At 47.4% G+C, this 26,897-nt stretch overlaps 1 protein-coding gene and 2 pseudogenes across 1 annotated transcript; 2 read left to right on the top strand and 1 right to left on the bottom strand.

The window, feature by feature from the left end:
* Positions 1-232: 232 nt before the first annotated feature.
* Positions 233-14,386, top strand: LOC136644299 (diacylglycerol O-acyltransferase 2-like). The gene is made up of 7 exons (XM_066620038.1): positions 233-356; positions 4,383-4,490; positions 5,699-5,769; positions 10,163-10,367; positions 11,460-11,634; positions 13,087-13,289; positions 14,232-14,386. Exons 1-7 carry the CDS (start codon positions 353-355, stop codon positions 14,384-14,386), a joined length of 921 nt encoding a protein of 306 aa, XP_066476135.1. The 5' UTR covers positions 233-352.
* Positions 14,387-15,394: 1,008 nt separating this feature from the next.
* LOC136644002 (diacylglycerol O-acyltransferase 2-like) lies at positions 15,395-25,940 on the top strand (annotated as a pseudogene).
* LOC136646708 (5S ribosomal RNA) lies at positions 20,537-20,656 on the bottom strand (annotated as a pseudogene).
* Positions 25,941-26,897: the final 957 nt, after the last annotated feature.

Genomic DNA, 26,897 nt, shown 5'->3' with positions numbered 1-26,897 from the left:
TAAACCTGTTTCCATGTTAACTCCTATACTTGGGCTGCAATTTTATGCACACTTTCCTGGGAGTAGGCCCCACTGAACGCAATTTCCTGGGGCTTTCTTGAGTAGACACACCTCAACTTGTGCTGTTAGAAAGCAGCCTGTTGAGCTGGTTGTCCCAATATGTGCTGTCTCTTTCTGCTTTCATGGGAAGTTGTGTAAAGGAACTGGGTGCTCAGACCATCTTCTTGTGCTTTCAGGTACTGGGTCCAGCATCCTCTCTGCTCTTCAGGACCTGTCCTGGCTGTCAAAGTCCAAAGTTGAGAAACAACTACAGGTCATCTCCGTGTTGCAATGGATCATTTCCTTCCTCATCATGGGTGAGTTCCCTTTTTCGCCACAGAGGCTTTATCCCATGTGTGATCTCAGACACCTTCCAAGGAGCGCAGGCGTGCACACAAGGGCTGCCATCCTTTCCACATTTACCTGGGAGGAAGTCCCACTGAAATTGGTTGAATACACTTGTGAGTGAACATACATAGGATTATACCAGGGCCTTGAGAACCCAGGCCTTGGGGCCAGATCTAGCGTTCACACGGATCCGTCTGCCTGGTGAGCAGACCTTCTGGTTCCGCTTGGGCTTTGCGTGACATTCTCCTCTTTCAGAGGATAGGCATACTCTGGGCAGTTGCTTCTGCCCAGATGTTCTGTCTTGCCAGACACCAGGCAGATGACACGACTGCCTGGGCAGGAGGTCTGATCTAGAGGGTTGAGCCTCCATTTGCCTGAAGATAACATCCGAAGGTCGCCAGTTCGAGGCCACCGGCACCGTGCGACCTTGAAGCAGCTGACAAGCTGAGCCGAGCTATTCCATCTGCTCTGAGCGGGGGAGGATGGAGGCCAGAATGTGAAACCAGATCAAGAAAGAAACATCTGAATGTTGTGGTTTCTTGAAAGATAGAAACCTTCTTTCAAATTGTAAAAATCCCTACGGGGATTTAAAAATTGCCTGCCTATGTAAACCGCCTTGAATAAAGTCTGAGGACCAAGAAAGGCGGTATAGAAATACCTGTATTATTATTATTATTATTATTATTATTATTATTATTATTATTATTATAGATTGTTCGTCCTCGTGACATAGTGCAGCACCTGGGCGGAACACTCAGATGCGGTCCAAACAGGGACTGTGTTTTGGGTGTGCAGCGGGCGCATGTTTGAGTGCTGCTGGATTATGCCATTGGATTTTTATACTCCATTGCAAAATGGTTACTTGCCAAGGACACTGAGTTTTATTAGCTTGGTCAAGGTTTGCATCCTGGGTTTTTTTTTGTTTTTCCTGCTCCACGTTTCTGTCAGCTACACAACATGGAGGTCACCATGTGCCTCTGGCTAACCTAATACATAGTGGGGGAGTTGCATTTCAGAAAACACATGCAAGTCATGCAAGCACCAGTAAACTGTTGTTGAACTTTCTTGAGAAGGGAGGAAAAGAACCAGAAGCAACATTGGAAATGTATAACATGGCCTGTGGGTGCTTGCTTTGCTGCGATATTACCCCTGAGATGGTAAGGCCAGGTGCTAGTTATTGCATCCTGCTTTTGCGGCACCCTGGCACAAACTAACTGAGCTGCTGTGATGGAAAGGAATGTTCATGAACATTCCAGGCGCTCAAGGAATAGTTTTGGCTGTTTGCAGCCCAGTCTGTGTGAGGGCAGAGAAGCTGGGACAGTCAGTAGCTTTCTGAAACTCACTGTGTGATCTTGTATCAAGCTTGAGTTCAGCCTCTTCTACCCCACAGGGTGTTTGTGAGAGTAACATAGGGGAAGGGAAGACCCATGTCCACCGGAGCCATGTTACCATCACCAGCTGTAGCAAAAGTGTGTAACTTCACCTGCGGGTAGCTCCCTTCTGTTGCTTCAATTCTCACCACTGCCTTGTTCTCTCTCACCATTCAGATTGTTATGTCCTTGGGCAGGAAGTGGGGGGGGAGGCATGTGTCTCTCTTTCTCTTCTACCTTGTAAACAGATGGTGCTGAACAAATAGTGGGATGTTCCTAAAGCCCCAGAGGGTAAACATGGGCGTTCCTGTCTAATATTAGACCTTGGGGTCAGCCAAAGAACCTGGCAGGTGATAGGGTCAGGGCTGGCAAAGAAACTGTGGCCTCCCCCAACATGGGGCTATGACCATAGCTCAGCTGCTCTGTTCTTGCGTGTGAGCGCTGTTCACAAGGGCTCTCACCTTATAGGCAGCTTCAAGCTGTTTGATCATAACCCCTCCCACCCTTGCCATGTAAATGCAGTCAACAGCATCTTTTGAGATCAGTTGCCCAGCAACTGTGGGTGGTGGTCTTCAAGTTCTCAGCTGTTAAAATGGTCAGGTGGACCAAATAGTAGCAGTAGAATTGGAGGTCATTGTGGAGCCAAGATGCACAGGGCAGGGCACAAAGGAAAGGGCTTCCTGGGTATGGTTGGGCTCCCAAAGATCTAAGAAGAGTTTCACCCTCTTTTCATGGGCTTATTTTCTGAAGGCAGAGCCAAAAACCTGTCCCACTGGCCACCTGCCAGGATCTCAGATGATGCTTGCACTGTTATTTACAAAGGGGAGTTTCATTGCCCCTGCCTTCTGACCTCTCTTTCTCCTGATATGTCAGCTTGCTTTTTAATGCAGGACATGTGTTTTGCATCCAGTGCAGTAGAGCTCTTTCTCATTGGAGAATCCCTCATGGTTGTGACCTGTGGGTTGTGTGCTAGAGTGCTGGCCAGGCCATCTTGGCTGTATGTGTCCAGGCATGGCTGGCAAGGAAAGCGCCCTACAGGCAGACCACAGCTGCGATACAAGGACATCTGCAAGAGGGATCTGAAGGCCTTAGGAGTGGACCTCAACAGGTGGGAAACCCTGGCCTCTGAGCGTCCCGCTTGGAGGCAGGCTGTGCAGCATGGCCTTTCCCAGTTTGATGAGACACTTGGCCAACAGTCTGAGGCTAAGAGGCAAAGAAGGAAGGCCCATAGCCAGGGAGACAGACCAGGGACAGACTGCACTTGCTCCCGGTGTGGAAGGGATTGTCACTCCCGAATCGGCCTTTTCAGCCACACTAGACGCTGTGCCAGAACCACCTTTCAGAGCACGATACCAGAGTCTTTCGAGGCTGAAGGTTGCCAACACATGGCTGGCATAGCCCTCTCCTGCCACCCCTTTCTTTCATGTGCATCAACCTGCATGCCTGGCTGGCTCCCTCTCAGGTTGCCAGCTGCCTCATGTATCTTCTTCAAAACTGGCCTGGTGGGGAGCATCCCAGCTCCTCCCAAGTAGCCTTCTTATCTTGCTGGTAGCTAACATCAGTGTGGCTGATGGTTCATCCCTGGTCATTTACTCATCCCTTGTTAATCCAAGCGACTGGCTGCCAATCTAACTGGGAGAAACCATCGGGCAGAAATCGAGAGGTGGGCTTTTCTTTAGACCATCATATTAAAATTCATGGAGAACTTTTGTATGTGAGAGTTCAGATAAGCCTGAGGGTGTTTTTCCATTTTTTTTTCTTCTAAAAAGCAAGTTTTTCGACCAGTGTTTCTCAAACTGTGGGTTGGGACTCACTAGGTGGGTCATGAGCCAATTTCAGGTGGATCCCCATTCATTTCAATGTGTATTTTATTTTATTTTTGTTTTAGAATTGATGGTATGTGACTGCATTTGGGGAAATGTTACAGATCTGTACCTTTGAACAGTGATAGTAGATGGAACTTACTCCTGGATAAGTGGGGGTAAAATTGCAGCCTAGGATTGTTAAAAATTTTCCTGTTTGATGATGTCACTTCCGGTCACAACATCATTTCCAGTGGGTCCTGACAGATTCTCCTTCTTAAAAAGTGGGTCCTAGTGCTAAAAGTTTGAGAACCTCTGTTCTAGACCACAGAGCAAAGTGTAAAGTTTGACCAGCTCTCTGTGTCTGCCTTCCTCTTCCTTGCCCAACGGCAAACGCTTGAATTGATGAGGTGGAACAAAAAATAGGGGTAGATGCAGACTTTGGTTCACGCAGCTTCCTTGGATGTGGGAAATGGAGATGTCTGAGGACTGTGAATGTCGTGGAACCGAAATGTCTGAAACCGCTTGGGATTTCAGCACTGAAGAGCAAAAGACTTTTGGGAGTTGGATCAATGAGGTGGACTCTAAGATAATGATCTGCTTGAGGGCTTTGGAGGCAGCTTTTTGACCGAAACGCAGCTAGAGGCTTAGGCCTGATGTGTTGCCACTTAAGCCTTAAACAACCAGATCGGATTTTGCTGGAAATCCTTCCGGTATGGAAAGGTCCAAGAGGCAATTGTATGTTTGTACGCCATTGAAAATCCCTTCTTGGCAAACTGAATCCATTCTGCTTTTTCTCCTCTTCCTCCCCTCCGCTCCTCAGGTATTGTGTGCACAATTATCATCATGTACCTTCTCTGTACCGACTGCTGGCTGATAGCAGCTGCCTATCTGGCATGGTTGGTGTTTGACTGGAACACTCCAAAAAAAGGTAAAGCCATGTAGGACGGGGTGGGGGGAAGTGAGCAGCAAGTGAATTGGGATCTAGTGACAGATCACGGGGGGGGGAGGGGGGAGATTTATAGGCTATCAGCCAATTTCTTGCTCCCAATAGTTTAAGACTGGCAACACCACAAAGCAGTGGCATAGCTAGAGGGGTTGCAAAGCACTAAGTTTTGCAGGGAGCCTCACTGCAGCATGCAAGGGGCCCCTCCCCTTTGGAGCAATTCCCGGAAGGGGGGAACTTCTCTGTTTTGCTCCCCCTGCCCAGAATGCCTGCAAAGGGAAGGGTGGCTGCTTGCGTGCTGTGGTGAGGTTTCCTTCAAAACTTAGTGCTTTGCACCCCCGCTAGCTATGCCACTGCCACAAAGACTCCACCCTGCCCCTATTTAGGCTGTTCAGATTCTCTGATCAGCAGTAACTCAGGTGCAAATTGGTACTTGCTATGCCGTTTAGTACATCACTAAACTGTATGTTTAGTACATACAGTACATCATCCTTTCAGTGGCAGGTGGCTTCTTTGTGGTCCCAGCTTGAGCCCAAGCGCTGCTTGAAACAGGTGCAAATTCTACCACTGCCCGTGCCCCCTCATCAAACCACAAGGAAGGTGTCTGTCCCAGCCACCCACCCCGTGCATCCTTTCTTTCTTGCGCAGTCCCAAACAAAACAGGAAGTACAGGACACGCTGTGAGCATGGCCACCTCTTCCTGTACTTCCAGGTTTGTTTAAGAGTCCACCCGAGGAAGGAGTGAAGTGAGTGGGTAAGGACGGGGACCACCGCTTCTACTCCACTCTCTGCATGCTTTTAGTGAGTGGGATCCGAGCAGCCCATTCCAAGATGGGCTGGAGGGAGGTGGCAGCAGGCTTGGGATGAAAGACCTGTCCACAACTTGATGGGTGCCACGAAATTGACGCAAGTGTTAACACTTCCTCTTATTGCAAAGACTTTACAGGACAACACTGACAAGTCAGAGGAAAAAAATTAAATAAATGCCACTGAGGTTCTGCCTTGAAACTTCTAGGAACCCAACAACAACCAACAGGGTTTTTCTTGTCCTCTGAGTAAGGAAGGTTATATCTACTTCTGACTGTAGCTGAGAATCTGTGTTTCCTGCTTCCCATATCTCCCTCATTGGGATTCCGCACCCCACCCTGCCCCACCTGTCCGTTCTGATGACTGCTCTCTTTGTTTTTCAAAAGCTGGCAGAAGATCATCTTGGGTCAGGAATTGGGCTGTGTGGCGCTATTTCCGGGATTACTTTCCAATACGGGTGAGTATTGCAATGTCCTACCCACTAGTCCAGGGGTTCTCACACTTTTAGCACTGAGACCCACTTTTTAGAATGTGACATCATCAAGCAGGAAAGGTTTTAACAATCCTAGGCTTTAATCCTACCCACACTTACCCAGGAGTAAGTCCCATTGACTATCATTGTTAAAAGCATATATATAGCAGCCTGTTAAAAGTACTTCCCCAAATGTAGTCACATACCATGGTAGCGTCAAGTCTAATATATTAAAAATAAAATATTGAAATGAATGGGGACCCACCTGGAATTGGCTCGCAACCCACCAAGTGGGTCCCGACCCACGGTTTGAGAAATACTGCTCCAGTCTCTGTAGGTTTCTGGTACAGCATATTGGCAAAGTCTGAGCCAATGTGATAACCTTTTCCCGAGTGTTTCCGTGAGTGTTAAAGCAAACATGTTGCCCATCTGGGGGGAACCAGACTTTGCAAGGGAGAGGCATCAGGTAAGGGGAATTGAGCCCCTCCTCCCCTGTATTAGTGACTCAAGGCAAACACTGGTTTGGGGAGCCCCACATACGTGCCTTGAGGCTACTTATCCTGCAGGGGAAATGCAGGGTTGTGATGATCAATCTGTATCAAAGGGCAGCCTGTCTGAGCCATGTATGCTGGCTGTTTTGTCCTCTGCCTGTTTGTACAGTCGGCTTGTTTTAGCACCGACTGGCTCTCAGTTATCTCCCGTTCTAGAGTCCAATTACCAAACATGCAGAATTAATCTCCGGATGGCTTCCCTCCATGATGACAGTTGGCCTTTAATTATGCATCTGAATCTAAAGGTCTCTGTTGCGTGATACGTGGCTTCTAGCCCTGGGTCATGCCTGGCGAGCTGAAAATCCTGTTTTCGGGTCTTATCACCTTTTTCTGTCTGCATCTCAGAGGGCTGCCTGTGTTAGGCAGGGAATCGGATTCATTAAGAATGTGGTTCAACTTCAGGCTCTAGCCTTAAGAAGTGGTTCAGCAACAAGCAAGGCATAGCTAGAGGGGGTGCAAAGCACTAAGTTTTGCAGGGAGCCTCATAAGATTGATGCCCTGACACAACGCTATGTAGGCAGCTGACAAGGGAGTTACCCGGACTTTGTGCTCACAATGAACTGACTTCAGCTCAGCAGCTGAAGACAGCGAAGAAAGGTGGAGTGGCATTTGGTGGGCCGCTGTGAGATACAGGAAGCTGGACTAGATGGGCCTATGGCCTGATCCAGTGGGGCTGTTCTTATGTTCTTAACTACAATTCCCAGGAAGCCTTGCAGGTCTCTTGTTATCAGGTGTGCTCCCTGGGGCATTTGGTGGGCCGCTGTGAGATACAGGAAGCTGGACTAGATGGGCCTACGGCCTGATCCAGTGGGGCTGTTCTTATGTTCGTAACTACAATTCCCAGGAAGCCTTGCAGGTCTCTTGTCATCCGCTGTGCTCCCTGGGGCATTTGGTGGGCCGCTGTGAGATACAGGAAGCTGGACTAGATGGGCCTATGGCCTGATCCAGTGGGGCTGTTCTTATGTTCTTATGGAATGGAACTCCCCTCCTCCACGGATACTGAGGGACTCTACTGTATTGATAAACAAAGCAGAGTGGAATTGGCCTATAAAAAGCACACCAAGCCAGGGGGACGTGATCCTTGTTTGGTTTTACATCCAGACTGTACATTGTAACTGCGATGGAACAAAGGTTGTCATTTCAGCCTATGTGATAAATTCTTGAGATAAAATATCTCAGTGAAGATGAGGTAATAACAGGCAAGGTATTTTTCACTACCTGTTTCTTGCATGATGGGACCCAATATAACCTCTTGCTTGACTTGTGGAGGGCCTTGAGGATAGGCAGTGATAGCCCAGGGAGGGGTCATTTATTCCAGACTGAATTGGGGTTGCTGGGTGGTCAACAGAGGACACGTTCTCCTGGACCTTTGTTGCTCAAAGTAGCTCTGGCTGCAAGTCAACGGGGGAAAAAATGGGAACACCAAAGCATCTTGTAAGAAGTTTAGACTCTCGCTGGTGTTCAGCAAATAACTGTAAAATTTTGATGATCCGGCAGCCAGTTCTGCAGCAATCCTGAAAGTCCAGTCTCAACATGAACACACAAGCGATTGGGCTTCTGCAAGAAGTGGGTTGCAAGGCAGCAGCAGAAGCAGCTGAGCCAAGTGACCGCTGGCATGGTGGGAATCCAGGCAGTGCTTGTGTTTTCTCCAGCTTTGAATTATATCACACAGGTTGCAATCCTAACCACACTTTTCCTAAGCCCCATTGAACAAAACAGAACTTACTTCTGAGTAGACCTGGTTAGGGTTGGGCCCTAAATTGAGGCATTAAGGCCTGTACCTCCCAGTAGTCCGATAGCCCGGCACCTCCTAGGTGCCAGGGGAGCCTGAGAGCTCAAGGCTGGTGCTTAGCAGAATACAGGTGGAATCCAGTGGGGCCTGGCAGGGGCAAAGGGTGGCATCTTATAGAGCAGGGATGTCCAGACTTTTTGGCAGGAGGGTCACATCATCTGACACTGTGTCGGGGGCCTGGAAGAAAGAATTAATTAACATTTCAAATTTGAATAAGTTTGCATGTATTTAAATAAATACATGTATTTAAATAAATGAATATATAAGATGAAACTTATATGAATGAATGAAGGTCTTGCAAAGCTCAAGGCCCATAAAAGTCCTTGCACAAAGCAAGGCCAGCCTTTCCTTTGCTGCCGCTGCTGCATCACGGACATGAAACAGCAAGCAGTGGAGGGAGCCCTCGTCCTTGGGCTGGGGGCCAGTTGCGGCCTTCGGCCAGTCTCTATTCAGCCTATGGCCAGCCTCTGATCCCTTGAGAGCCTCTGGCCCTGTTGACCAAACACAACTGGAGTTGCACTTGTGGGATGGGGGAATGGGGGTCCATTTAAGTGTGTGCTTTATTTTGGGGGCTGTGTTGGTGCTTGGAGAAATCCTGGGCATTTGCACCCATTCATTTATTCATTCATCTAAGTTCTATCTCTAATGTGCTTGCTTAGATTTTATTATTTAATTTTTTTCTGACCCTCGACACTGTATTATTATTAACTGTATTTATATACCGCTTTTCAACTAAAAGTTCACAAAGCGGTTTACAGAGAAAAATCAAATAAATAATGGCTCCCTGTCCCAAAAGGGCTCACAATCTAAAAAGATGCAAAAAGAACACCAGCAGACAGCCACTAGAAAAGACACTGCTGGGGTGAGGTGGGCCAGTTACTCTCCCCCTGCTAAAAAGAGAAACACCCACTTGAAAGAGTGCCTCTTACCCAATTAGCAGGGGTTACCAGATATTTGATGCGGCCCTTTGGCTGAAAAGTATAGAGACCCCTGTGCTGGAGTCTCCAAGCAGTAAGCTTCTCAGGTCAAACACTGAGATCTGGCAACCCTCCAGAAAGATGACTCTGGGAGCCTCAAAAACAGGAGAAGATGAAAAAAGCCACCTTTGCTTTTTTGTAGACAGCATCTATCTAGAAGAGATATACAGTCCCTGAACATAGAGGTTCCATTCTTTATTATCGCAGTCATACAGATGGAGCCTATAAATGTTGTCCTCTTTATTTGTGGCCACCAAAGCTAGTGGCTGATGCCATCTTGTGGCCTTGAATTCCTTGCAGATTATCCAGCCAGTTCCAACACTCTGTTGTATGAAAATGACTGCTGGATTTATCAGCTGTGCTGTCACTGAAGGCACATTTTCCCAGCTGAATATAGTTTAGACTTCCTGCCAGTGCAAACTCTTCCAGTCAGAAGTAAAGACCTGACAAAGTGTGATAAACTCTTTAGGGAATTCTGGGTGGAGGCGGAATCTGGTCCAGTCCCGCAGGTTCTCCAAATTTGGTGGTGCCCCAGAGAGAGAAGCCTAACGAATGGATGGAATTCCCTGTTCTGCAGGCTAATAGCTTCTAACTTGATTGGTTTTAAAAGAGGATCTGATAAATTCACATCAGTGGCGATACATCATCATAGCTCTATGGAATGTCCATGTTCAGAGGCAGCACACATCTGGTTGCTGGAGAGCGACAGCAACACAACAGCATGTTGTCTCCATGCGCTGTTTGTGGCACTGGGTTGGCCATGTAGAAGTGGTGTGCTGGGACACCCTGGCCTTTGGCTCTTATCCAGCCAGGCCTTCATCCAGATGTGGCTGGTTCAGATATATCTGTGAAACTGTCCACATATCGACTCCACCTTTGGACTGGCTCCTTTTGCCCCAGGCTGCATTTATATTTTATGAGGCTCAGTTTTGTTGCCTGCCTTCAGTCTGTGCTGTAGAAATGTTGGTGCAGCTGACGAGGTTGTTGTCCTCCTGCATGGGAGGGGAAGTGTTAGAGCTTCCATTGATGTGACGTGGGTTTTCCTTCCTCTTCTTCAGCTGGTTAAAACCCACAACCTGTTGACCAGCAGGAATTACATCTTTGGCTACCACCCGCACGGCATCTTGGGAATGGGGGCCTTCTGCAACTTCAGCACTGAGGCCACAGGCGTGGGCCAGAAGTTTCCTGGGATCCGGCCGTACCTCGCCACATTGGCTGGGAATTTCAGAATGCCCATTTTGAGGGACTACTTAATGTCTGGGGGTAAGAGTGAAAGCACATCTTTGGAAGGGAGACTAACTGAGGGCCCGGTCCTATTCAATTTTCCAGTGTGGGTGCAGACGTGCTGATGGGGTGTGTGCTGCTTCCTTTGGTGGGGAGAAAGTCACAGAGGCCTCCTCAAGGTAAGGGAACATCTTTTGCAGCTGCACTGGTGCTGGAAAGTTGGATAGGATTGGGCCCTGGGTTCATTGGGACTTCCAGGGAAGTCAACATATCTTCACTGCCTCTGTGTCCTTCCTCCTCTCTGCTCTTAATGTGGCTGGGGCCAAACTAGGCTTTCTCTTAAATGTGTCATTAACAGATGTGCTTGAACCAGTGGTTTTTTTCAATGTTTTTCTTCTCATGACACGCGGATCTCTGTGGCCTTTGCCTCTTGAGATATCACTTCTGGCTTCTGGGAGACTCTTCTGGGTTCTGCAGCTCTGTGGAAGAGGGACGGGAAATCTGTTACTATGGAAAGTGCCTGAGAAAAGAGGCACAGATCTTGGAAGAGTTTTTCAGTGATTTTCAACCACTGCGCTCCAAACTCATGCGGCAGACCTATGTACCATGGCACACCAGTTGGAAATCACTGGCTTAAATCAAAAAGTGCCTCTTATTTAAAAGAAGCAGCCATGGCGGGGGTGGGGGCAAGCTGGGAGGAGGCACACAATCCAGATCAAGACCCTGGCACGTGGGTTGGGTTCTTTCTCCTTGTGCTGCTTTCACCTAGAAAAGAAAAAAAAAAAGAATAACTGTCCCCTGGTCCTCATGTCCTGAGAGCTGCTGTATACCCCCAAAGCACCTGTATGCAACTTGCAGTTCAGGGGGGGTGGGAGTGGTAATTTTGAGTAGGAAAACAATGTGAAGGGAGAGAGTGAAGCTCCCTGAGGGATGCGTTTCTGATGAGGATTGCCTTCGCCTCCTTCCCGCAGCTGTTTTTATCCTTAATTAAAAGGATCACCATTGTAAACATGTCTGTTAATGGCAAGTTCAAGGGAATATCTAATTTGATTCTAAGTTCCTTTTTGTTGTGCTCTGCATTTGCAGTGTTCACTTTTTAAGAAGAGCTTTGCCTTCTCTTTGAATTCTCAGGTATCTGCCCCGTCAACCGCGACACCATCGATTACATCCTTTCCAAGAATGGAACTGGCAATGCCATAGTGATCGTGGTGGGTGGTGCTGCCGAATCCCTGAACTGCACACAAGGCAAAAATTCGGTGACCTTGAGGAACCGGAAAGGCTTTGTCAAGTTGGCTTTGCGACATGGGTAAGGGGAGAAAAGCAGCCCCATCTTTCCCTGCAAGAACAAAAATACGGTATGGCTTTCCTTAGGGAGCCTCAACCCAGATGCCAGCTATGTGAATTTGTACAGTCTAGGTTAAGAATTAATCTCGCAGTGTAATTCGTTCATCATCACAAGAACCTTCAATCTTTTAGGCTGCGGCCTTTAATTGTTTAGATCAGCGGTTTTCAGACTTTGCACCACTGTGAGTTCTTGCAGGGGCCTGGGGGGTGGAGGCAGATGCAGGAACTGGGATGCACTCACCAGTCAGTGCAGCAGCCATCCTGGGGTGTGGGGAGCCCTGCGCAAGTGTCTGTAGGGCTTCCCAACATTCCTAAAGTGAAAGTGGAGTGATCCGCTTCACTTCTGCAAAACCGGAAGTGGCGCGTGATCACTCCACTTTCATTTCAGATGAACTGGGGAGCCTGCAGACACTTGCGCAGGGCTCCCTCCACGCCAAAGAGACTGCTGTAGGGACTGGTGGGTGCATCCCAGTCCCCGCAGCCCTGTTAGCGACACGATCCTGCGGATTGCGTCCCTGCCACCTCACTTCCCCTGTCCCTTAAGGGGGCAGAGGCCGTGACCTTCAGGCTGGGGCATCACGACTCCCCAGTTTGAATACCACTGGTTTAGATCGATGGTTTTAAAAGTTGCCGGAACTACATCCCACCTTGGCATCCGGCACTGGCATTGCAACCCACCTCCAGAGGCCTCTATGGGCCTCATACACAGTGTTCCAAAACTGGCACAGAAGTCACTTCCAGAGGCATACCAAGGCCCAATTAATTTGAAAACATACTGTTTAAAAATGTTAAACTCTCTGCCTCTATTCTGCCCTCCCCCCCCCCACCCATCTGCCTGCCGGCAGAGACTTTACTTTCTCCAGAGGGTTCAGGCCTTTGACTGGCACCAGCACGCCTGTACAGGCCATTGCATTGGCGCCACAAACCTTATGGCACACTTGCAACAAAGCACATGCTCATTGCACTGGCAGAGGCCAGCCAAGAATTGCATCATGTTTTAGTCCGATGAGCGATCTAACATAACTTTCTGTACATTTGGGTTCGGGCACTTATTTTTCCATCTGAGAGATGACAAGCCACACCTGCTGAAATTCCCGCTTTGGCACAATTGCTAAAGGTCCAGGAGCCCTAAAGTTGAAAGGTTGGCCACTGGTGCACTATGATTTGCAGCCTATTCCATATGGAATGGCCTTCCCTCTGTGTCCAGATTGGTGAATATGCACATGGCAAGAGACCACCAATTTGCAGGTAGCTGCAGTGAGCAATCTGTGATTTCACTAATGAATGAATATAATCAGTCTGTGGAAGCTCTGATTAAAAATTTGCTCCTCCCACAGGGAGACCAGCCCAAAGTCTGTCCTGGCATCATGCAGGGGAAAGTGTCTAACTGGCTTCTGGATTGTCTCTCTTCCAGTGCGGACCTAGTTCCTGTGTACTCATTTGGTGAGAATGAGACATACAAGCAGGTGATCTTTGAGGAGGGCTCGTGGGGAAGATGGTTCCAGAAGAAGTTCCAGAAGTACATAGGCTTTGCCCCTTGTGTGTTCCATGGACGAGGCCTTTTTTCGTGCGACAGCTGGGGACTGCTGCCGTACTCCACACCCATCACCACTGTAGGTATGTGCTCTGGAAGACGGGAAGCGTCAGCTGGCCTATTTTAGCTTCAGGAAGTGTTGGGATTAGGCTTGTACTGACAGTTATGAGCTTAGAGGAAAGGTAACGGGGCGGGGTGAAAGGGGAGGAGCTTTAATGGAGAAAATAACATTAACAGCACAGTCTACTCAGAATTAAGTCCCACTGTGTTTAACAGGGTTACTCCTTGGAAAATATACACAGGATTGTGGCTTAAGAAAATATTTCTTCATCCATCATCCATCATGTAATTAGTCTGTGGAATTCCTTGCCACAGGATGTGGTGACGGCATCTTGCCTGGTTGCCTTTAAAAGGGGATTATTCTTTGATAAATATTAAAGCTGGAGTTCTAACCACACTTACCTGACAATAAGCCCCATTGAACCCAGTAGAACTTTATGCTGAGTAAATGTGCATAGACTTGGGGTGCAAGGGGTCTCTGAGAACATGCTTAGCATAGGAATTTGTTTTCAGAACGAGGACCGATCTAACAACAGTCCTTTCACAGAAGGAAAAAATCCATTCCTGGTTTCCCCTCAATCTTTCTTCATTTTATCAGCCTAATTGAAGAGGAATAAATTGCTGTTGCTATTAAGATTTAAAGTTAAAACCCTGCAAATCACACAGAAATTTCCAAGAAGACCTCAGCCCAGTGGCATAGCTAGAGGGGACGCAAAGCACTAAGTTTTGCAGAGAGTCTCAGTGTGGCAAGTGCCTTCTCCCCCTTCCCTTTTGGAGACATTCCAGGCAGTGGGGGCAAAATGAAGGCATTTGCCTCTTTTGCTGCCACCCCCGGAATGGCTCCCAAGGGGCCGCTTGCACATCACGGTGAGGCTCCCTGCAAAATTTAGTGCCTTGCACCCCCTCTAGCTATGCCACTACCTCAACCACCCCCCTGTCTGAACTCACCTTGTTTTCTCTTTCAGTTGGGGAGCCCATCACCATTCCAAAAACTGAAAATCCGAGCCTGAAGCAAGTAGACTTTTATCACAGCCTCTACATGAACTCTCTGATTAAACTCTTTGACAAGTACAAGACGAAATTTGGCCTGCCGGAATCAGCGGTCTTGGAAGTCAACTGACAGCAAGGGGGAACGGTGGCTTGATCTGGGGAGGTTTGGCAGCAAACCTCTGCAACTTGCAGAGCAGCGACTTGCTTGCGAAGCAGCATCAAAGACAGTTTTCTGCTGGAGACCGAGTTTTCTGTCGTGGTCTGTGCATCGGGAAGCAAGCGTGGATGCGCTTTTAAAAGGATAAAAAAAGAGAAGTTGTCTAAAAACTCAAGCAGTAGGCCTCTCTAGTCACAGTTTTTGGTTTGTGACAGACCCTCTCTTAAGTTCCCCATCAGCCTTGTCATGAAAGAGAGGCTGGCTTGCCTTTGGAGCCTCTTCTTGGCTATCCAGCTTGGTCCTCCTGGGCAGACAGTGATGCACCCAAGTTAGAGCAGGGGAGCTCAGACTTGTGGGTCATTGGGATGGTCTACCTTGAATGGCAGTAGCTCTCCAGGGGTTCAAGAGAGGTCAGGCAATAACAGTGCTGCTATCCAAGACCCTTCGACCTGGAGGTTGAAGCTCAGGTTCTCTGCATGCAAAGCCCCAAGCTGTTGTCTCCTCCTTCAGCCCTGGGGGGGGGGGGCAGTGTGAGGAACACCACTGACATCATTCTGCTGCAGAGTGATCATGCAGCAGTTGCTCTCATCTGAAGGTGCCTTCTGCTGAATCAGACCCGTGTTCCATCTAGCCCAGCACTGACTGGCAGCCGCCCACTAGGACATCAGGCATCTAGGGGTCTTTCCCTGTGTTGGTCCCCAGGATTCTCTTCCCTGGAGGTGCCCACCAGAGACTGAACCTGGGACTTTCTGCATGCAAAGCAGGGGCTCCATCCCTGATTTACTGCTGCTCTGAGTTCCTGCGAGGAGTTCTCTGAATGCAAAACCCAAAGGAGGGCAGACAGGGAAGCACTCGATTGACGGTAAATGCGCCATAACTTGACCTGAGCAAGGCTGGCCGGGGTGTTATGCTGACCCTAAGTGGTAGCAGCCAGTCGTGTAGCTATTGGGGGGCATCACGGCAAGTACTGCAGGTGCCGCAATGCGCTGTGTCAGCAGCCTCTCCCACTCGCCATCAGAGCCGTTCTGGGCAGCGGCATCGATGCCCAGGAGATGCCATTTGGTTCAGCGAGCGATTGTGTCTTTCAGTCGCTGCCTGGAAAGGGTCGGACAGTGAATGGGAGAGGCCACTTACATGGTGCATTGTGGCACCTGCAGTACTCGCTGTGCCCCCCCGTAGCTACACCAGTGGCATGTAATATTGTGAGATGCATCCTAGAGCTTTTTGACAGTGTTGGTGCTGCCACTTAGGATGCTACAAGCATCTATTTTCCAGGCTGTGTGCGGCTTGATTGGCACCCCTAAATATATATTGCCTCAGGCAACCACTTGGGCTGCTGCCATGTTGGATTTAGGACCTGGTGGTGTGTCGGAGGTGGGGACCACACATGGTCTAAGATGAACCAACCTTGGCTGATTCAGGCTGCAATCCTAAACTCTGACCAGAGAGTAAGTCCTATTGAATTGAGCAGGCTTACTTTGTACCCTTAGGCACTAAACCCCACCTGTCTGAGATGAGAATTAAATGAATTCAGGTGACTTATGTCAATTGATTGTTTTACAAACTCTCTCCTTCCACAAAGAAGGGAAAGGAAGGTGGTGTAAAAGGGAAATGAGTGCATAGGGACAGTGGGGATGGCAGCAGAGAAATTCAGATAATTAGGTTTTGTTCATTCCCACCCCACCAAGGCTGTCTCTGGGTTCAGTACTTCATCACATTTATTATTATTAATTATTATTATTAACAGTATTTATATACCGCTTTTCAACTAAAAGTTCACAAAGCGGTTTACAGAGAAAAATCAAATAACTAAATGGCAGGAACAGAAATGTTAATGGGAGGAAAAGGGAAGATGTTCTAGTGCTCCTGGTTGCAAAGGCATGCCTGAATATTCATGGGCAACATCCTTCCCTTCCTAGTTTAAAAGCCAGAGTCCATGTTTTGTGTGATAGTCTGCACTCACACAGTGCAGCCACACTGGTTTTTAGACCCTTTTTCACTGGTACTGTAGCAAATACAGAACTACTCTTGAGACAGAGCTACACACAGCACAAGGGGATTTCTGGTTAAGTAAAGCCCCCCTCCCCGAACGCACAAGCAATGCAAATTCCAATGTTTGCTCCCATTTTTTAAAATTGACCTTGACATACAAAAGAGCTAGCAACCAAAAACATTATCTGATAATGAACACATTTGTTCAGTTACACAAATTGCTCTCTCTGCCCTGTTACCCTTACTGTCTTAGGCTGCAATCCTGTCCACATTTACCTGGGAGTATTTCCCATTGAACTCTGTTGGGTGTACTTCTGAATAGACATGCATAGGGTTGCACTTTTGGTCTCTCTTTGCAGATCTGACCATTTGAAATATGCTGTGCCCACGTGTGTGACTCCTCCAAAAATGCTGGAAGCTCAATATGAAGTCAGCAGTATTTTAAAGCAAAATCCAGAACTGGTGTTGGCAGGTCAACTTTATGTAATGGCAAGAAGCCACAACTTTGTGTTCTGCTTTATCTGTTTTGGGGTGTGTGTTTGTCGGGCATTGCCAACTGTGTTCCTGTGGGAGGCTTTGGTTCGTTTAACAGATGCATGATGGGGAGAAATTCATCAGGTGTAGATTTATTGGAGTCCCATGAAAGGAAAATTTGAACTCACTTCCTTGTCTTCAAAGTTCACCCCACCCTGTCTTTCTGCCCTAGTTTGCATTCCTGTGAGCATTGCTTCTCCAATAGGACTCCTCTGTCCAAAGGTCTCCTGCTCCTTAAATAGTTCTGCCCATTCTTCCTTGCTGCCCCTTTTGCCTTAATTTCCTCCCAGAAGCAACACACGCCCCTTCCTTCAGATCCTTCCACAAAACCCATCTTTAAGTCACATCTTTGATACACCTCCATCTTCATCCCCAGCTGAAACCAACCCTAAACTCCCAAGTGCTCACATTCAACCCTTCTCTCTCTCTCTCTCTCCCCTCTGTTGCCTCCCCCGCTATCAGAATTTGAATTGTAAGTTCCTTGGGGGCAGAGAACTGCCTCTTTGCAAAACACCATATCCCCTGTTGATATGCTATAAATACCAATCAATTGGATTCCTTCCTGTCCAGGCAGCTATTAAAAGCAGAAAAGCCTTCCTCAGGGATGGTGTTGGCCCTTTAGGAGAGGAAGAAAATACATTTAAATCCAGCAAGAGTTCTCATGGGCGGAACATTTGGAGGAGGGCAAAGCCTACCTGTAACACTGTGGAATGATTTCTCTGTGTTTAAAGAATATGATTATTATTATTCAATTCAGTGAATGTATAAAGTAGCTCCTCTGCACACTATATTGACTGTTTTTAAATGTTTACATGGATATGGACTGATGCTTTATAGAGAAATATATTCAGAGCCCAGTGTGTCTGCATATAATATATATATATATTTAAACATTTTGCACTACCGCATGTTTAACCTGCCGCCTTCAACTGTTTTAATTGTTGATATGATCGAAGCTCTAAATGTGCCTTTTGGGTGCTGCAGAATACCAGGCCTTCTGTTCCTGGATTCTCATATCCCTGTGATCATGATAATGATATGTAGAGAGGTAAAAAAGTAATGCTCAACTTTTTGGCATCTCATGGAATATTGTGCATCAGAATTTGTTCTTTTTGTACAAATTTATAGAAATAAATGTAAGTCAAAAATAATGCGTGGGGATGTGCTGCGTCTGACTTGTTTCTGGTGCCTCAATCCTGCCAACGATACGTTATGTTTGTTTTGTTAGGTTCTGTGGTTCATGAGCCGCCTTGAAAATATTACTAAAAGCTGAAAGGCAGTATAAAACCTATCGCTCAGCAGTAATAAAAACAGCAGCAAAACAATGTGAAACAGCAAGAATCGAAGCACAACAGAAGCGGTGCACAAAAATGCCACATTAAAACTACACTAGATCTAGCAGTAGGCCAAAAATAGTCTCATTTGAAAGTGTCACAGGCAAGGCCCTGCCCTAAGGCCCTCCGGGACCTGAGTCCAGACTACCTGAAAGACCAAAACACAGCCATGTAGTTTCGCTTTCCATAGGGCTCAATACATTTGCCAGCTTGGAAGGAGGGACTTCCTTGTTTTTTGGGGTATTTTTTGGGGGCTGCATTCATCGGATCAGGACCATTCTGGTGTCCAGTGACACCAGATTCCTCTCGGCCTGCCCTTTCCAACGAACGAAGGCAAGTTCTACTCACGAGTAAACGCGCGGTATGGTTTAGTTTCACTTTCCATAGGGCTCCATGCATTTCTTTGTTTTCTGGTTTTTTGGCCATAACTTTTGACAGAAAAGGGATATTTCACTCCAGTTTTTTTTCTTTGCATTCTGCTGGAAATTCTGAATCCAATGGTATGTGGCACGATGGGATTATTCCTAACTTCCGTGATGTTAGCTATTTTGACCACTTGCGGTGTCACCTCCTCCCAAGGCTGGTACCTGGGGCGGACAACCCCCCCTGCCCCTCGCTAGTGATGCCACTGCCTTCTCCACCATGGATGATTTTATAAACCTCCCTCATGCCCCCCCACCTAGTTGGGGCTTTCTGGCTTTAAAAAAAAAGAGCTCATCTTTTCCTCCAAGGGCAGGTATTCCAAACTCTTGATCGCTTTAGTTGCCCTCATTTGTATGCCAGTTCTACAATGTCCTTATTGAGAACTGTAACCAGAACTGTACACAGCAGTCCAAAACTGACTGCTCCAGGGCAGGGGCATAGCTTAGAGGGGGTGCAAAGCACTAAGTTTTGTAGGGAGCCTCACCTGGGTATGCAAGCAGGCCCTCCCCTGCAGGGCCATTCTGGGCAGTGTGAGCAAGATGGAGGCATACACCTGGATCCAAAGGGGAGGGGCACACTGCAGTGAGGCTCCCTGCAAAACTTAGTGCTTTGCACCCCTCTAGCTACACCACCGCTCCGGGGTTTACGCAACAGCTGGATACTTTCTTTTCAAGCTTTTTCCAAATCAACCCAAACATGAACACTAACTTTTGATTTCATTAATATTTACAATACTTAAGTACAATGTGAAGAACGTGAATAGAATCTTTCCCTTTTCCAGTCCCAGAAATTGGGGTCATCCTCAGCTGCAATTTTTTGGCAGCAGATCTGCCCTGACCCCAAAAGGTCAGGCTTCGAGGAGCTTGTGGTTGGAGCTCATGAACGTTTTTTCTCTTGAGAGTGAATAGGTGCTTGAGGCCAGTTCCTGGAGTGGATGTGTATTTTGAATGGCAAGTGAGAAGAAGAAGCAATTTTTCAAATACGAGGTACTGACAAAGAGTGAGATGGGGCCTCCCCAGTTGGCGTCAGCACTCTAGTGGTACCAGCTTGGTGGCTCCCTTCCAAAACAAACCTCAGTTCTGCAGCAATCCTGAAAGTCCTGTCTCAATATGAACACACAAGTGATTGGGCTTCTGCAAGAAGTGGGTTGCAGGGCAGCAACAGAAGCAGCTGAGCCAAGTGATTGCTGGCATGGTGGGAGGACAGGCAGTGCTTGTGTTTTCTCCAACTTTCAGTTATATGACTCAATTGGGGCATTAAGGTCTGTATCTCCCAATAGTCCGGCAAATCAGATAGTCTGGAACCTCCTAGGTGCCAGGGGAGCCTGAGAGCTCAAGGCTGGTGCTTAGCAGAATACAGGTGGAATCCAGTGGGACTTGGCAGGGGCAGAGGGTTGCCTCTATATAGATCAAGAGGAGAGCCTGGCTGGTGCTTCAGAATGGAGACGGGTGGACATGAGGGGTGCAAAACAAATGGTAAGACTTCTCAAGCCAGGTGGAAAGTAGCCGACCCCTTTGGTTCTGTTCCCCACTCTGAAACTCTGTGCTTACTGCTGGACTCTGGAGTTTCCAAGAAGGAAGCTTCTCAGGTCAAACACTGAGATCTGGCAACCCTCCAGAAAGATGACTCTGGGAGCTTCACAAGCAGGAGAAGATGAAAAAGCCACCTTTGCTTTTTTGTAGACAGCATCTATCTAGAAGAGATATACAGTCCCTGAACATGGAAGTTCCATTCTTTGTTATCACAGTCATATATAGACGGAGCCTATAAATTTTGTCCTCTTTTTTTTTGGCCACCAAAAAATGGTTGGCAACCTTCAGTCTCGAAAGACTATGGTATAAGCCTACAGCACCTGGTATTCCCAGGCGGTCTCCCATCCAAGTACTAACCAGGCCTGACCCTGCTTAGCTTCTAAGATCAGACAAGATCAGGCATGCTCAGGGTAACAGTTGCTGTTGGCCAAGCTAGTGGCTGATGCCATCTTGTGGCCTTGAATTCCTTGCAGATTATCCAGCCAGTTCCAACACTCTGTTGTATGAAAATGACTGCTGGATTTATCAGCTGTGCTGTCACTGAAGGAATATTTTCCCAGCTGAATATAGTTTAGACTTCTTGCCAGTGCAAACTCTTCCAGTCAGAGGTAAAGACCTGACAAAGTGTGATAAACTCTTTAGGGAATTCTGGGTGGAGGTGGAATCTGGTCCAGTCCTGCAGGTTCTCCAAATTCGGTGGTGCCCCAGAGAGAGAAACCTAACGAATGGATGGAATTCCCTGTTCTGCAGGCTGGCAATAGCCTCTAACTTGATTGGTTTTTAAAGAGGATCTGATAAATTCACATCAGTGGCGATATATCATTATAGCTCTATGGAATGTCCATGTTCAGAGGCAGCATACATCTGGTTGCTGGAGAGCGACAGCAACACAACAGCATGTTGTCTCCATGTGCTGTTTGTGGCACTGGGTTGACCATGTGGGTGCTGGGACACCCTGGCCTTTGGCTCTTATCCAGCCAGGCCTTCATCCAGATGTGGCTGGTTCAGATATATCTGTGAAACTGTCCACATATCGAGTCCACCTTTGGACTGGCTCCTTTTGCCCCAGGCTGCATTTATATTTTATGAGGCTCAGTTTTGTTGCCTGCCTTCGGTCTGTGCTGTAGAAATGTTGGTGCTGCTGACGAGGTTGTTGTCCTCCTGCACGGGAGGGGAAGTGTTTGCGCTTCCATTGATGTGACTTGGGTTTTCCTTCCTCTTCTTCAGCTGGTTAAAACCCACAACCTATTGACCAGCAGGAATGACATCATTGCCTCCCACCAGCATGGCATCCTGGGAATGGGCTCCTTTTGCAACTTCAGCACTGAAGCCACAAGCATGAGCCAGAGGTTTCCTGGGATCTGGCCGTACCTCACCACATTGGCTGGGAACTTCAAAATGCCCATTTTGAGGGACTACTTAATGTTTGGGGGGTAAGAGTGAAAGCACATCTTTGAAAGGGAGCCTGACGGATGGCCCATTCCTATCCAATTTTCCAGTATGGGTGCAGCCGTGCTGATGGGGTGTGTGCTGCATTCTTTGGTGAGGAGAAAGTCACAGAGGCTTCCTCAAGATAAGGGAACACTTGTTCCCTTACCTCGGGAATGCATTGTGTTAGCACCAGTGCTGGAAAGTTGAATAGGAGTGGGCCCTGAGTTCATTGGGACTTCCCTGGAAGTAGGTCTGGATAGCTTCACTACCTCCGTGACCTTCCTCCTCTCTGCCCTTATTGTGGCTGGGGCCAAACTAGGCTTTCCCTTAAATATTAACAGATGTGCTTGAAGCAGTGATTTTCAATGTTTCTCTTCTCAAAGCACGCTGATCTCTGTGGTCTTTGCCTCTTGAGGTGTCACTTCTGGCTTCTGGGACACTTCTGGGTTCTGCAGCTCTGTGGAAGAGGGACAGGAAATGTGTTACTATGGAAAGTGCCTGAGAAAAATGGCACAGGACTCAGAAGAGTTTTGTAGTGATTTTCAACTGCTATGCTCCAAACCACCTTGGCACACCTTTTGTGACACACTACGGCACACAAGTTGAAAATCACTGGCTTAAACCAAGAAGTGTTTCTTACTTAAGAAAAAGCAGCCATGGGGAGGGGGGGCAGAGCTGGGAGGAGGACACAATCCAGATCAAAAACCTGGCATGTGGGTGGGGTTCTTTCTCTTCATAAGGCCTTCATCTGAAAAAGAAAAAAAAAATAGCTGCCCTCCATGTCCTGAGAGCTGCTCTGTGCTCCCAAAGCACCTGTGTGCAACGTGCAGTTCAGGGGGGTGGGAGTGACGATTTTGGGTAGCTCCAATGGCTCCAGGACATGTCCACTGTGCTCACAGCTCAGAGCCACACTATTGACCTCGAAGAAGTGAAACTGCATCTTGCTCCAAGTCCTCGAAGTTCAGATCTCCTCTACCATCTTTTTGCTGAGCGCTTAGACAAATGGTTTTTTCTCATCCTCAGATTAGGTTGTCCACTCATTTCAAGGGGCTCCTTCCTGAAGCGATCATAGCTAATCACAGACCATGCTGACAACATAATGATCACAACATAATGTCATTACACAGCCAATTCAATTTGGCAACAGGAGTGCAGAGCGTCCTGCCTTTTCAGTGAATAGGCAATGTTTTTTGCCTGTGCTAGAGTCCCAATGGGTGAATATTCCCCCAATTTTGCAGCCCCCCTTTCTGAAAAATCACCAAGACGGGGATGTTTTCTCAGAGGGCATAGTGGTTTTTTTTGTTTTTTTTTTAATGCTCCCCCCAGTTTGGCTCTGCCCTAGAAACTCGGCACATTTGCATGAATTGGAAGTGCATGTAAATTTCTCCCTCTATAATCATATTAGGATTTGGGGTCACCTAACAAAGATGATTGGCTCAAGACTCAGGGATTATCAAAGGAAATGCAGCTTCACACAGCAGGCTTCTCACTGTGGCATTTGCTTCCCAAAGTGGTGGTGATGTCTTGATTTGGAAGAGAGAACATAGGCACAGAGAAATAAAGGTATCAGCAGGGGCTCTTTGAGACTCCATGTATGGAGGCAATTGACTTCTGAATACCAGATGACTGGGATAGGTCTCAGGGGCTAGAAATTTGCTGTGTAACCTGTGTTCTCAGGATGCCAAATTCAGCATCAGTTCTGTAGTGTGGGTGCCCCGCAACGGTGGGATAGACAAGGCCCTGCTCTCGATCCTTGACATGAAGAACCAAGGGATCTCCTCTTCCTTATGAAAGGGATTCCCTATGAAAGGAGCCCTCTTTTCCCACAAGGCACTATGCATTTGCCGGGTTCACTTTTTAAGAAGAGCTTTGCTTTCTCTTTGAATTCTCAGGTATCTGCCCTGTCAACCGCGACACCATTGATTACCTCCTTTCCAAAAACGGAACTGGGAATGCCATTGTGATCGTGGTGGGTGGTGCTCCCTGAACTGCATGCAAGACAAAAATTTGGTGACCTTGAAGAACCGGAAAGGCTTTGTCAAGTTGGCTTTGTGACATGGGTAAGGGGAGAAAAACAGCCCCATCTTTCACTGCAAGAACAAAAATACGGTATGGCTTTCCTTAGGGAGCCTCAACCCAGATGCCAGCTATGTGAATTTGTACAGTCAAGGTTAAGAATTAATCTCGCAATGTAACTCATTCATCATCACAAGAACCTCTAATTTTTTAGGCTGTGGCCTTTAATTGTTTAGATTAATGGTTCTAAAACTTGCCGGAGCTACATCCCACCTTGGCATCTGGCACTGGCATTGCAACCCACCTCCACCTCCACAATGGAAAGTTGTGTTCCGAAACCGGCACAGAAGTCACTTCCAGAGGCATAGCAAAACCTGCAGGGGCCTCTGGAGGCCATGCTGGGCCTGGAGCAGTGTGGAAGCGGCCTCCAGAGGTGAATCTCAACCTCGAAGTGGCTGTCAGTTTCCTTTCACCACATGGAGAGAGGTCTGTCCTGGCATCATGCAGGGGAAAGTGTCTAACTGGATTCTGGATTCTTTCTCTTCCTGTGTGGACCTAGTTCCTGTGTACTCATTTGGTGAGAATGAGACATACAAGCAGGTGATCTTTGAGGAGGGCTCGTGGGGAAGATGGTTCCAGAAAAAGTTCCAGAAGTACATAGGCTTTGCTCCTTGTGTGTTCCATGGACAAGGCCTTTTTTTGTGCAACAACTAGGGACTGTTGCCGTACTCCACACCCATCACCACCGTAGGTATGTGCTCTCTGGAAGACGGGAAGCATCAGCTGGCCTATTTTAGCTTCAGGAAGCATTGGGATTAGGCTTGTACTGACAGTTATGAACTTAGAGGAAAGGTGACTGGGGGCAGGGGTGAAAGGGAAGGAGCTTTAATGGAGAAAATAACATTAACAGCACAGTCTACTCAGAATTAAGTCCCACTGTGTTTAACAGGGTTACTCCTAAGAAAATATACATAGGATTGTGGCTTAAAAATATTTTTTCATCCATCATGTAATTAGTCTGTGGAATTCCTTGCCACAGGATGTGGCGATGGCATCTTGCCTGGATGCCTTTAAAAGGGGATTGGACAGATTTCTGGAGAAAATTCCATGACAGGTTACAAGCCATGATGGGTACATCTCCTGGTTAGTTATCTCTGAATGCCAGATGCAAGGGAGTAGGCACCAGGATGCTGGTCTCTTGTTGTCTTGTGTGCTCCCTGAGACATCTGTCTGATGGGCCACTGTGAGATACAGGAAGCTGGGCTAGATGGGCCTGTGGCCTGATCTAGCAAGGCTCCTCTTATGTCGTTAAGAGATTCAACTATTTCAAGTGAGCTTTCCAAAAGATACTGACTCTGTCAAGTGAAGGAAATTAACTGAAATTGACAACATGGCAAAATCATGGCTGCATATATGGTTTTGACAGGGCTATGTACTGGCTTTAGGAAAAATGATTTCACATGTACATGTACAGTATAAATACATGTATATATGCTGGCTATAATAAAAAATGTATTATTTGATAAAGATGAAAGCTGCAATTCTGTCCGTATTTACCTGACAGTAAGCCCCATTGAACACAATAGAACTTTGTGCTGAGTAAATGGGCATAGGCTTGGGGTGCAAGGTGTCTCTGAGAACATGCTTAGTATAGGAATTTGTTTTCAGAACCAGGACTGATCTCACAGTCCTTTCACAGAAGGAGAAAATTCACTTCTGATTTTCCCTCAACCTTTCTTCATTTAAGCAACCTAATTGAAGGGGAATAAGTAGCTGTTGCTATTAAGATTTAAAGTTAAAACCCTGTAAATCACCCAGAAATTTCCAAGCAGACCTCAGTCCAGTGGCGTAGCTAGAAGGGGTTTTGCAGAGAGTCTCAGTGCGGCATGCAAGTGGCCTCTCCCCCTCCCCTTTGGAGACATTCCAGGCAGTGGGGGCAAAATGAAGGCATTTGCCTTCCACCACCAGGAATGGCTCCAAAGGGGAGGGGCCACGTGCACATCACGGTGAGCCTCCCTGCGAAACTTAGTGCTTTGCACCCCCTCTAGCTATGCCACTGCCTCAACCCTATCTGAACTCACCATGTTTTGTACCTTGTTTTTTCTTTCAGTTGGAGAGCCCATCACCATTCCAAAAATTGAAAATCCGAGCCTGAAACAAGTAGACTTTTATCACAGCCTCTACATGAACTCTCTGATTAAACTCTTTGACAAGTACAAGATGAAATTTGGCCTGCCAGAGTCAGCGGTCTTGGAAGTCAATTGACAGCAAGGGGGAACAGTGACTTGATCTGGGGAGGTTCAGCAGTGACTTGCTTGAGAATTGGCATCAAAGGTAGTTTTCTGCTACAAGCATCTATTTTCCAGGCTGTGTGCAGCTTGATTGGCACGCCTAAATATATATTGCCTCAGGCAACCTCTTGAGCTATTGGAGTGGTTGGATTTAGGACCTGGTGGTGTGTCGGAGGTGGGGACCACACATGGTCTAAGAGAACCAACCTTGGCTGATTCAGGCTGCAATCCTAAACTCTGACCAGAATGTAAGTCCTATTGATTGAGCTAGCTTACTTTGTACCCTTAGACACTAAACCCCACCTGTCTGAGATGAGAATTAAATGAATTCAGGTGACTTATGTCAATTGATTGTTTTACAAACTCTCTCCCTTCACAAAGAAGGGAAAGGAAGATGGTACAAAAGGGGAAATGAGTGTGTAGGGACAGTGGGGATGGCAGCAGAGAAATTCAGAGAGTTAGGTTTTGTCCTTTCCCACCCCACCAAGGCCGTGTCTGGGCTCAGAACTTCATCACATGGCAGGAATAGAAATGTTAATGGGAGGAAAAGGGAAGATGTTCTAGTGCTCCTGGTTGCAAAGGCATGTCTGACTATTTATGGGCAACATCCTTCCCTTCCTAGTTTAAAAGCCAGAGTGTGTTTTGTGTGATAGTCTGCACTCACACAGTGCAGCCACACTGGTTTTTAGACCCTTTTTTGCTGGCACTGTAGCAAATACTATTGTACAGAACTACTCTTGAGACAGAGTAACACACAGCACAAGGGGATTTCTGGGTGGGTAAAGCCAAAAGAGTGTGTGTGTGTGTGTGTGTGTGTGTGTGAGAGAGAGAGAGAGATAGAGTGTGGAGCCCTTGCAGGTTGTGTGTGTGAGAGAGGGAGCCCATGTGTGTTTGTGTGTTTGCGTGCGTGTGTGAGAGAGAGGAGGGAGCC

This window comes from Tiliqua scincoides, chromosome 3 (assembly GCF_035046505.1).
Source record: "Tiliqua scincoides isolate rTilSci1 chromosome 3, rTilSci1.hap2, whole genome shotgun sequence".
NCBI lineage: Eukaryota > Metazoa > Chordata > Lepidosauria > Squamata > Scincidae > Tiliqua > Tiliqua scincoides.
This window is presented reverse-complemented; position numbering and strand designations above follow the sequence as displayed.

Excerpts from the sequence above, each read along its gene's own strand:
- LOC136644299 (XM_066620038.1), top strand. Across the intron at positions 10,368-11,459 it reads GGACTACTTAATGTCTGGGG|GTATCTGCCCCGTCAACCGC; the intron begins GTAAGAGTGAAA and ends TTGAATTCTCAG. Across the intron at positions 11,635-13,086 it reads AAGTTGGCTTTGCGACATGG|TGCGGACCTAGTTCCTGTGT; the intron begins GTAAGGGGAGAA and ends TCTCTCTTCCAG.